This window comes from Nyctereutes procyonoides, unplaced genomic scaffold (genome assembly GCF_905146905.1).
Source record: "Nyctereutes procyonoides isolate TBG_1078 unplaced genomic scaffold, NYPRO_anot_genome, whole genome shotgun sequence".
Taxonomy (NCBI): Eukaryota; Metazoa; Chordata; class Mammalia; order Carnivora; family Canidae; genus Nyctereutes; species Nyctereutes procyonoides.
In genome coordinates, this window is record NW_026575139.1 from 2,810,004 (window position 1) to 2,820,579 (window position 10,576).

Here is a 10,576-nt window from a genome sequence, read left to right on the forward strand (position 1 = left end):
AATCCGTGCTCCCAGCGCCTCCCTCCCCCAGGGAGCAGCAGGGGACACAGCGAGGGCCGAGGTCGCGCGGGAGCGCCGGGCTGGGGCTGCGGGCGCCGAGCGGTGCCAAACGCCGAGGCCCCCCTTCCCACCAGCCCCCGTCCCCGCAACAGCCATCCCCCTCTTTCCGGTGTCTCTCCGCGACTCCATCTCGCTCCCCTTCTCCACTTCCCGAGCCCCGAGCGCGTCGCGGATGGTGGTGGCGAGGTCTGGCTCCAACTTGGGGAAGCGGAGCAGGGGCGCGGGGGGGGGGCGGTGTCCCGGGCAGGGGTCGCACCGCACCCCACCCCCGCCCCGCAGGAGGTGTTTCTCCCGGAGCGGTGGCGCTGCAAGCCCGCCCTCCCCTCCCCGTGTCCCCTCCCTCCGCCTTCGTATGCTGTGCTAGTCGCACCTCCCGCGGACCCCAGCAGCCAGGCGGGGATTGGAGGGTAGGGGGAGACGACTCTGCAGGTGCGGGAAGGGGGGTGGGGAGGAGCGGGCTGCGGGAAGAGGGCTGGGGAGGAGCCGGGTGCGGAAGGGGGCTAGGGAGGAGCCAGGTGCGGGAAGGGGGCCAGGGAGGAGCCAGGTGCGGGAAGGGGGCTAGGGAGGAGCCAGGTGCGCTGAGGCACCCGCGGTGGTCGGGAGCAGAGTCCTACCTGGTCCACAGCCCCCCTTCACCTCCACCCCGCCCCCTCCCCCGCACCATCGGACGCTCGGGGAAGTTAGACGGGCGGCTGCAGGGGCAGCTGTAATTGTGCGTGAGCGCAAGCGCGCGCGGCGACAAGTAAGGACCCCCTTGCCTCTCCCGCCTCCTTCCAGGACCCCGCCCGGCTCCGCTTCTCGGTTTTTCCTCCCAATCCCACATTCCCCACCGTGGGTGTGTGCGTGCATGTGTACCCCCTTGGGCACCGTCACGCACCCCTTTACGTGTGCTTTGCCCTCCTGCGCCCCTGCCAGCGTCGGCTCCTCGCAGCCACCCTTCCCCCCAGGGTCACTATGGGGACGCGAGGCAGAGATTTGTGTTTAATTCCTGCCGCTATTCAGAGGAAAGAAAAAAAAATAAAGGGACCAAAGGCAACCCGAAAGCAGTTTACTTCAAGCTTTTATTATTGTAGCGTAAAAGAAGTTTATATACAGGGAGTATTTCCAGCAAAACACTCAAAAATGGCCTTGGAATCAGGGGCCTCCCACCTCCTGGCCCCACAGTCGGCAGCTCGCTCGGGGTCTCCAGGCTCTCCCCTGATCTCTCCTTCTCCCGGACTCCTCCACCCACACCCCGTTTCCGTTTCCCAGGAGCCCCAGCCTCTTCCTTCTCCCTGGGGCGCTGCGAACCTCGCCAGCGCCTCTCAAGCCCGCTTCCTCTGGTCCCCGAAACAGTACCCCAACCCACGCTTCCACCCCTTGATGGTGGTTTCCTCACGGAAACCCAGAATCCTTTCCCCCTCTCGTTTTAGGCGCCGCTGCAAGCCCCCCTGCAACTCAGAACCACCTCGTGGTCAAGACCAGTTAGAGGCGGCTCGTCATCAGCAGTGGGGCTCGCCAGCACCCAAAATAAGGGGGGGGGGAGGAACAACCCTGCCCACCCTTCCCCATCCCAAGCCCCCACCCCCAACTCAGGGACAAGAAATAGACACAAAAGCTGCAGGGCATCCCCTCCCTGCAAACGACAGGTGTGGGTGCCAGGCAACTAGGGCCAGCCGCTGGCGCTGCTGGAACCCCGCTGCGCTCAGGGTGCGCATGGCCTGTCTCTAGGCGAGGGGCCCTTCTGCGCCTGGCTGAAGGCACGCTGGCTCTTCTCTCTGGGGGAGGGGGCGTGAGAGAGGCAGGGGCCTCTGCGGGACAAGTGTGGGGGCGGGGGAGGACCCAGGCGAGGGTGGCCTCGCGTTCAGAAGGGGATTTCCAGCCCTCCAGGCAGGTACAGGTGAGGGGCAGTCACAGCCACAGAGTCCGGGGAATTTTCAGGTAGCTTGGCCGGGGGCGCAGACTCAGCCAGCCATCCCTGGCTCAGCACAGCTGTGTCACTGGGCCCTCGGCAAATCTGCCTCGTTTGGGGCATTTGCACGTGGGCTTCGAAGGCTCGAAGGCATCGCCCGCCAAGTTCGGTCAACTGTCCAATGATTGTTTACACTCGCCGCGGCTGAGCGCCGTGCAGCTGCTCATCATAGCGCTCCAGCCAGGTGCGCAGCTCAGACACCTGGTAGCCGTCGGGGCCGCGGCCGCCCTGGTACATGACGGTGCCGTTCTGGATTACATAGAGGCGCTCGAAGTAGGCCCCGTAGGCCGAGCTGCTGGAGTTGGCCATGGTGTCGAGGACGAGAGAGCAGCTGGGCGCGCCTTGCTGCAGTACCTGAGCCGCGCTGACCCGGTCCTCCAGGCTTCGGTGCTGCGGGATACTGTAGGGGGAATCTGTGGTGACCCAGCCGTCCGAGGGGTGCGCCTCCTCGATGTAGATGATGAGGAAGTCGACGTCGCGCTGGTACTTGGTGACCAGGCGGTGGAAGGCGCTCATGCGCGCCATGAACGGTGGTCAGGTGCAGCTGCCGAAATTGAGAACCAGCGGGCGGGTTCCTCTCGCGTAGTCAAGGATGTGCTGGTTCTGGAAGCCGTTGGGCAGGACCACCTCGGAGTTGGGTGCTGGCCCGCCCTCGTGCGCCTGCTTGAAGAAATCCAACTTCTGGCCGTGCCACACGGCCTTCAGCGACGCCAGGGTGCACAGGCGGTTGTCGTCAGACACGCAGACGGGCGGGTCGTCGGGGGGCAGCTCCTCGCCGTCGCTGTCGAGCTCCACGGCCGGTTCGGGCTGGCCGCGGCGGCGGCGGCCCAGGAAATGCTTGCGGATGCACAGGAAGTCGAGAAGCCAGAGCATGAAGGCCGTGCCGAGGAAGCGCGGGAAGAGCACGAGGCACGAGGCCGTCTGGGCGCAGAGCCGCAGGGAGTGAAGCAGCAGGGAGCGGAGCATGGTGGCTGCAGCCCCCGGAGCCCCCGGGGGCCCTCTGCCGTCCCCCACCGCCAACCGCGGGGCGGCCTGGCGAGGCATCTGCGCTTCGGCCGTGCGGGGAGCTCGCTTTATACCCGAGGCTTCAATTGGCGGGAGACTCCACCTCCGGCCCGGGCCCGCCCCCTTGCAACTTGAGCCCGGAGGGATCGCCCGGCGGCGCGGCCAATGCCTTAGAAATCGGGGGCCGGGGGCGGGGCGGCCGGGCCGGGGGCCGGCGGGGGCGGGGGCGGGGGCGGGGCCCGGGCCGGGGCCGGGCCGCGGAGTCCGCGCTCGGGGGCGGGGGGCGCGGGGCGCGGGGCGCCGCTGCCGCTGCCGCTGCCGCCCGGGACGGAGAGCCGCACCGGGCGCCCGGGCGTCCGCCGGGGAGATCCCGCGGCTCCCGCCCGCGCGAGCGCAGCGCGCGGCCTCGCTCCTGGCCGCCCGCCGCCGGCCCGCGCCCCCCTCGCCGCGCACCTGAGCCGAGCTCCCCGGCGGCCGCCGCGCCGCGCCGGAGCTCCGGTTCGCTTCCCGCGCGCCGCCGCCAACGCCGCCCCCGCCGCTGCTGCTCGTGCGGGGCCGCTGCCCAGGTGCCGCGGGAGCCCGGGGCCGCGGCCGCCGCCTCCGCCTCGCCCGCCCCGACCCCCGCCCCGCCGGGCCCGCGGGCCCGCCAGGAGGCAACTTTGGGCCCCCGCCGCCTCCCCCGTTCGCCCGCGGGCGCCGCTCGCCTCCCGGAGCCCGCCCGCCTCCCGCGCGCGCTCACACTCGCGCCTCGCACACGGCCGCCCCCCGCAGCGCCCCGCCACGCGCACCGCGCCCCGCGCCCCCCGCCGCTGCCCGGGCCCGCCGCGCGCCGTCCCGGTCCCGGCCGCGCCCGCCCCGTCCCATCGCGTCCCGGCTCGGCGCGGCTGTCCTCGGGTCAGCGGCCTCCGGGGCGCGGCGGGGCGGGGAGGCGCGGAGGGCAGGGCCCGCGGGCCGGGGAGCGCCGGGGAGCGCCGGGGCAAGCCGCGCCGGGCCTGCGCCCCGGGCCGCCCGCGAGCGCTTGGGGCGCGGGGCGGCGGGCGCGGGGCGCGGGGCAGCGGGCGCGGGGCGGCGGCGGCCCCGGCCCCGGCGGCTCTCCCACTAGGGGTAGCTGTTGCCTGAACGCCGAAGCGCTCCCCTCCCGCCGCTCTCCTCGCCCGGCGCAGCCCCGGCCGCCGGGCGCACCCGTCCCGTGCGTCCCCGGACGTTGCTCTCCGCCCCGGGAACGTCGAGACTGGAGCGCCCGAGCTGAGCCACCTTCGCCGACCCCGGGCGCGGCGGCGCGACTCACCGCGGAGGCGCCGGGACGCGGAAAGTGCGTACTTTCAACCGAGAGCGTGTGTGCCGGCTTTTAGGGGTGCGGGGCAACTCCCCAACTCCGTGGGGCCCTGGTCGGCGCCGCCGCCGAGGCAGGGACCATCTGATGCCTCGCTGCGCCCGGGCGCGGGGCCGGAGACGCGTGCGCGGGGCCGGCGAGGCGGGGACCTGCCCTGCCCTGGGGTCCCCGGCGCCGGGCGCGGGCTCCGCTGCGCCTGGGCCCCCCTCGCGCGGCGGGGCGAGGCCTGGGCGCGGGGGCAGGCGACGTGCGCGCGGTCAGGGGCCTCGAGCCTCCCGGTACGCCCTCGCAGTAACGGGGACCTCTCCCGGGCGCCCGCGGCGGGGTCCCGGGGCTGCCGCCGCCCGCGCCCCGTGCGCCCCGGGCACCGGCCGCCGAACTTCTTCCCGGGACGGAGACCGCGCTCGCGCCCTGGGCCGAGGTGGGAGCCCGCGGGGCTGCGTAGGGCGAGGGCGAATCGCTCCCGGCGGCGGCGGTGGCGGTGGCCGCGGCCGCGGCGGCGGGGAGGGAGGTCCGGAGGGGTCAGCTGCACGGCAGGCAGCCCCCCCGGACCCCCAGGACCCAGCGGGACCCGGTGGGCGCGGGGGGTAGGCGCCCCGCCTTGGGCCGAGGTCCTCCGCTCCAGTTCTCAAGGCCCTGGCGGGACCCTGTGCCCCAGAAGCTGCCGCTGGACCTGTAGCTCCGGCAGGTCAAGACCCAGAGTGGAAGGTGGGGGGCACTTGAATGCAGCCCCCCCCCCACTCTCTCTCAGCCTGGCGATTTCTCTGCTGTCTGGAGCAGGGATGTTGGAGCTGCGCAGCCCAGGACCTCCCCGCCTGGAGGAGAGCCAGCCTGGTGGCGGCTCCTCTCCCCCTCCCGGGGTAGGGGTCCTTCAGGTGGGTTAGAGAATTCCTCCCAAGCCAAACCTGGCTGGGTGTGTGTGTGGGGGGGCGAGTCCCATTTGCTGCCCCCTCTTCCCCAGGGCATCTCTGAGTTAGCACATTGTTTCTTTTCTTTGCCTACTCCACACTTTGGAGGGGGGGGTGTAGGAAGAGAAGCCTCCTGCTTGGCAAGTCTCTAAGAGGAGTTTTGGGGGTGTGGGTTGCCCCTCCGGGGCAGGGACAAGGGGAATGCCAACTTTTGTAGGAGAAACTTTCAAGCCGTGATTCCTTGGTTTCTGGAGGCTGCTGGTCTAGGCCCTGGGCCCTGCCCCCATCTGCACAGAGGCTGGGACAGGGCCATCCTATCCATATTATGGGAAGGCAGCCCTCCCCCTTCCCATATTCAGTTTCAGAAAGTGAAAAAGCCACTTTGGGGCTGGGAGAGCCTTTTCTGCTGCTTGGAACCCGGTGGTGGTGCTGGTGGATGTGCAGAAGAAGTGGTCGGGGGTATGTATAAGACTGGTCCTTCTGGCCCCCTCTGCCAGCTGGCGCTCCCAGCCCCCCTGACCCTGCACTCCCTCCAACCCCAGGGAGGCTCAGGAGAATGGGCACTTATTCCTAGGACTGTCACTGCTCTGGGGACTCTGCTTGATTCCTGGGCGGACAGGCTACACTCCATACCTGAGGGTTCCAGAACACTGGACAGGGTGCTCAGGCCCATCTGGCTCCCACAGCCCCCTGTGCAGGTGAGGACAGACCCAAGGTCCAGGGCTTTGGAAGCCAGGCCCAGGCTTGGCAACTTTTACTCCATCCCCCTCTTCTCCTTCTGCTGAATCCTCTTCGCCTCCCCGAGAGCTCCTGCTCCACCTTCCTTCCTTCTCCCCAGGGCACAGCATCAGCTCACCCTGGCCCTGGCCCTGCCTACCATCTGCTCATCTTGTCCCGACGTGTCCCGGGGGTCAGCAGTGAGAGTCTCCGTGCAAGGCTCCGAGGTCTGGCCCCAGTGGGCCTGGCAGGCTGTGCGCTGGGGTCACCAGAGTTGGAACTGGGGCCGTTCCCCCAAGCCTCGGGGTCTGGCTCGGCCTGCCCCCCTTCCTGCCTGCCCTCTCAGGGCTCCAGCAGGGGGCGGGCGGGGGAAAGAAAAGGAAGGACAAGTTGAACTGGGTCCATCTGGTGTCCAGGAGCCACTTGAAAGGGGGTGGGGGGAGGGGACAGGCGATGAGAGCTTGGCTCTGCCAAGGAGGGTTGGGTGGCTTTCTTGCTTCCCAGGCCATTCTCACGGGGCTGTCTCCCAGGGGGCAAGGGAGGGCTGGGGAGGGGGGTTGCCCAGGCTCTGACCACCCCCCACCCCAGTGCCTTGTGTGAGGCTCAGTGAGTGGGTGGGCACAGCCTCTGCTTTCCTCCTGGTGAGCAACTGCCAGTGACCAGGGAGATGGGTGCTGAGACTTCCACGGGGCAGGCTGGGCCACCTGCAGGAGCGCCTCCTGAGCCCCGGGAGGAGGTGGGCCAGCCTGCACACCTGGCCAGAGGTGTCGGAGAGCCAGGGCCGTGTTCTGACTGAGCAGGGTCTCAGCCTCCTTGGTCACTGACCCTCTGTTTCCCCTTCCATGGGCCTCCAGGCAAGCCCACGCGCTGCCAGCCTCTGAGCCTCCACTCACGCTCCCTTCCTCCTCCTTCTCCACCCCTTCACCTCTTCCCGGGGCTCAGCCTGCCTCACCCCCGAGGGAGCTAGGACTTTCCCCGTCCTCCCTGCCCCCGTGTGTCCTCCACCCTGGGCCTTCCTCCCTTGCAGGGCTCAGGGGGGCTGTGCTTCACCCCCATCCTGCTGCCCCCACGTTGGCTCGACTGGGATCCTTTGCAGCCACCTGTTCCCGGCACCCAGGAGAAGCCAATAAACCTTTGTGAAACGAGTGAGTGGTGTGGTGTGGACTTACTGGAAACTTGTTTCTGGAGAATTTCAAGGTATTTCGTTCTGCCCTTTTGCCTACTGGCAGCAGTGAGCAAGGTAGGGCATGTGGGCAGTCAGCGCCCAGTGCGGCCTTACGGGACCTGCAGCAGAGAGCACATTCCCTGGGAAGTCCCCGTGGGCGTGGGGTCTAAGGCGTCCTCCATCCCCCGGCCACTGGGCCAATCCGTTTCCCTTGCTGGGATGAGCAGGCCTCCCACGGGTACCTGGGCCTCCCATCACTGGGCTCACCCATGTCATGTGCTTCAAGAGTGACTTCTCAAACTTCTCCCACCTCTCCGGACTCCAGCGTGGCCGGGCCTGCCGGGTGGACTCCCTGCGGGGGAGAAGTGGCCGAGGGCTCACTGGTCTGGTCTTGGGGGAGTCCTTACGACAGCAGGTCTCCGCGCCTCCTCACATGGCAGGCCCCGGCTGGCACCCTCCGGGGAGCTCGAGGTAGGAATGGGGAGTTGGTGGGCTTTCCCGGGGGGTGGGCAGGTTGGGAGCCAGGCCATGAGAGTTTGTCAGAGCCCCAGGGCCTGGATGGAGCCGGGGTTCGGGTGGCATTCCAGGGCTAGAGGCCCGGAGCTCCCGGCCAAGGGGAAAGCCCAGGAGGTGATGGCCAGGCCACCTACGGTATGACGGGGGCATGTTCCGTCCCTCCCTCGGGCCTCATCAGCACCGCAAGGGTGCCTACTTTCCAATGCTTTCCCTGTGCTGTCCTTCCAGAAGGCCAGAAGGTTCTAGGAGGTTTTATAGGACCTGCCCTGCCCCTGCATGCTGCTTTAGGGCTGGTGAGACCCCCACTGGAGGATGGAAGGCATCTCTGGCCTTGTGGCCTTGTTACTTGGTCCTAGCTTTTCTTTCGTCAGCCCTGCTCCTGCCACGGCCCTGGACCCTCACATTTTGGTGCTCCCGACCCTCAAACCCTGGGCACTAGTGTGCCCGCCACGAGTGCAGATGCAACGGAGCATCCACAGTGCTCCCTGGTGTGCGGCCAGGCCCCTCCAGAAGGGGAGCCGGCACCAGCCAGAGGTCCTGTATGGGTGCCTGGGGACCTCCTGGGGCCCACGGGGTGCTGGGCCACTTGCGTGACAGGCCACCCCTCCTCTGAACCCTCACTGTACAGGGCCACCTTTGAGTCCATCTGCTGGGTCCATTTCTTACCCTCCCTGGAAACAGGTGGGGTACAACCAACCAGCAGAGAGACACCCCAAGTCCCTTAGCTTCTCTGAGCCCCAGTTTTCTCAGCTGAGAGGTGAACCTGATGTCATGAATGTGTCATGTGTGCAGGGCAATGTCAGGTGTGTGAGCACGCGTGAGTGTGTGTGTCCGCTTATTTGTTCTCAGCCTCGATCCACGGTGCATTTCAAGCCTCTTGTGGGAAGCCACGGAGTACCAGGTTCCCACCCGTGAGAAGAGAAGGTGAAGGTAAGAGGAGGGTTCTGCTTCCCGCCTCAACGTCCGCCACCCAGGCCTTGGACCCGTCGCAGATCTCACGCAGGCCTCGAACCTGAGTGGTTGTGATTCCTAATGTCCAGGGGTTAAAAATGGGCATCTGGCTGTGCCAGGCCCGAGGTGGACTAGCCTTAGTCTCCGAGTCCTGGGGATCATCCCGAGGACCCCCTCCCGCAGGGGTGTGTGTCAGTCACAGGGGAGGAGGCCGTGGCTCGAGAGCTGGAAGACGAAGGGGGCCCTGGGGGGCGTTGCCAGAGCTCCAGTGATGCCATGGACGGTGTGCCCACCGGTGACGCCTCGCCGCAGCCCCGGGCTGTTTTAGGCTGAGAGCGGCCTCCTGAACCCTCTGTTCCTTTGGGACCCCCACCCTGAAGCCCTGGCCCGTGCCAGGCTCCCATGGCGGCCCTGGGCACACAGGGTGAGTCGTCCAGGAGCCCCCCAGCCAGGCCGAGGCCCTGGGAGGGGAGGGCTCGCTCAGGGAGGGGCGCTCTGGGCCTCCCTCCACACGCGGGCACCCACGGCTCCTCATCATCCATAGGACCTTCTGGAGCCGGTGAAGGACACACAAGGCAGGAAAGGCTATGTCCCCCCGCTCTGTGCACAGCCCCTCTGCCACAGCCGAGCTGTGAGATCTCGGGCAAGTCGCCCCAACTCTCTGCGCCTCCGTCTCGGTGATCTGTGACATGGGCAGACCTTTCAGCCCTGGCTCGCCGAAGAGTGATCATGAGAAAGGTTTTGGGGGTGCGTACACAGCCCAGTGCATGGGGACGCTGTGCAGCCAGCCCCGAGCCCCACCACGGCCAGGCCCTGGGCGCTGGTGTTACAGTCGCTCCCCGGGGCACTTCAGGAGCTTGTGTCGAGGTGGCCACCAGCTTGGTCTCCTCCTTCCACACGAGGGGTCCTGCTGGAACGAACGAGGCCTGGACACAGCCAGGTCATTAAGTTGGGGGTTTCCTCCTCACAGAAGCCCCTCTCTGTGAAGCCATTTGGGCCCGGGACACACCTCCCTGTCCCCAGTAACTGTGTTTCCATAGGGCCCTTTAGGTTTGCACGGGGCCGAATCAGTTCCAACTCACTTGAGCTAAGAAGGAATTCACTGGCTCTAGACACTGACAAGAGTCCAGGAGCAGCCACGCCTTCAGGCACAGCTGTGTCCAGGTGCTCAACAGCTGCTGCCAGGGCGCTGCTCCCCCGCCCCGGCTGTCGGCTTGGGTCTCTGGTGCTTCTCGGTCAGGGGGTTTCGCTGGCTCTCAGGCGACCCGCAGGGCTCGAGAAGCAGCAGCCGGCTGTGCCCTTCCTTCGCTGCGTCTGGTAGATCTGGTGGTTGGTGGCAGCAGCAGTCTGGTTCTAGCAAGGGGGAAGCTCCCCAGCACTGCCGGGGTCAGGGTGCCACTGGGTGGGGGTGGGGGTGGTGACCCTGTGGCCACCTCCAGGAAGGCCCTCTTGTTTCCTCCTCCTCCAGGTGCAGAGACTGGCTTCATCTTGCAGGGCCTGCACGCCTGTCCCCTCCTCCCTACCTTCTAAAAGACCCGGATCGGAGTCCTCTGGTTACCTGTGTCTCCCTCACCGACCACGGGCTCCCTGAGGGAGGGCAGGCTGGGACCCACCGACTCGCCCGTGGGGGCGGGTCCCAGGAGAGCTTCTGGATCTGCACCCACTCCAGCGTGGCCTCTCTGAAGCTCGTTGCTCCAGGGGGCATAGCGATGTGTGTCAGAGCAGGTGGCCTCGCCTGGTGACGTAGGGCTCTGTCGGCCATCCGTTGCCAGAGGAACGCAGGGTAGCGGGTAGCCTCGTGACAACATGTGCTTGTTTCTCACCTGCCATGGGACGCGGCGGACTGGGGTGGGCAGCCCACTGGCCTTGCCGGGCTGCCTGGCCGCCCGGTTGTCGGCTGGTGTTGGCTGATCCAGGATGGCCCGGCTGGGCTGGCAGCGGCCCGGCTCCACCCCGCGAGTTTCATCCTC

General features: G+C 67.8%; 2 protein-coding genes across 2 annotated transcripts; one reads left to right on the forward strand and one right to left on the reverse strand.

The window, feature by feature from the left end:
* Positions 1–1,102: 1,102 nt before the first annotated feature.
* DIO3 (iodothyronine deiodinase 3) lies at positions 1,103–3,131 on the reverse strand. The gene has a single exon (XM_055304160.1). It carries the CDS (start codon positions 3,053–3,055, stop codon positions 2,141–2,143), a length of 915 nt encoding a protein of 304 aa, XP_055160135.1. The 5' UTR covers positions 3,056–3,131; the 3' UTR covers positions 1,103–2,140.
* Positions 3,132–4,180: 1,049 nt separating this feature from the next.
* LOC129496155 (uncharacterized) lies at positions 4,181–10,521 on the forward strand. The gene is made up of 10 exons (XM_055304176.1): positions 4,181–4,328; positions 5,101–5,224; positions 5,617–5,716; positions 5,832–5,955; positions 6,096–6,201; positions 7,002–7,119; positions 7,465–7,610; positions 8,505–9,030; positions 9,151–9,770; positions 10,075–10,521. The coding sequence occupies exons 2-8, from the start codon at positions 5,132–5,134 to the stop codon at positions 8,568–8,570; spliced, it is 753 nt and encodes a 250-aa protein (XP_055160151.1). The 5' UTR covers positions 4,181–4,328; positions 5,101–5,131; the 3' UTR covers positions 8,571–9,030; positions 9,151–9,770; positions 10,075–10,521.
* The last annotated feature ends 55 nt before the right edge of the window (positions 10,522–10,576 follow it).

Excerpts from the sequence above, each read along its gene's own strand:
- LOC129496155 (XM_055304176.1), top strand. The coding sequence starts at position 5,132 with ATGTTGGAGCTGCGCAGCCCAGGACCTCCCCGCCTGGAGGAGAGCCAG. Across the intron at positions 5,717-5,831 it reads TGCAGAAGAAGTGGTCGGGG|GACTGTCACTGCTCTGGGGA; the intron begins GTATGTATAAGA and ends ACTTATTCCTAG. Across the intron at positions 7,611-8,504 it reads CACCCTCCGGGGAGCTCGAG|CCTCGATCCACGGTGCATTT; the intron begins GTAGGAATGGGG and ends ATTTGTTCTCAG.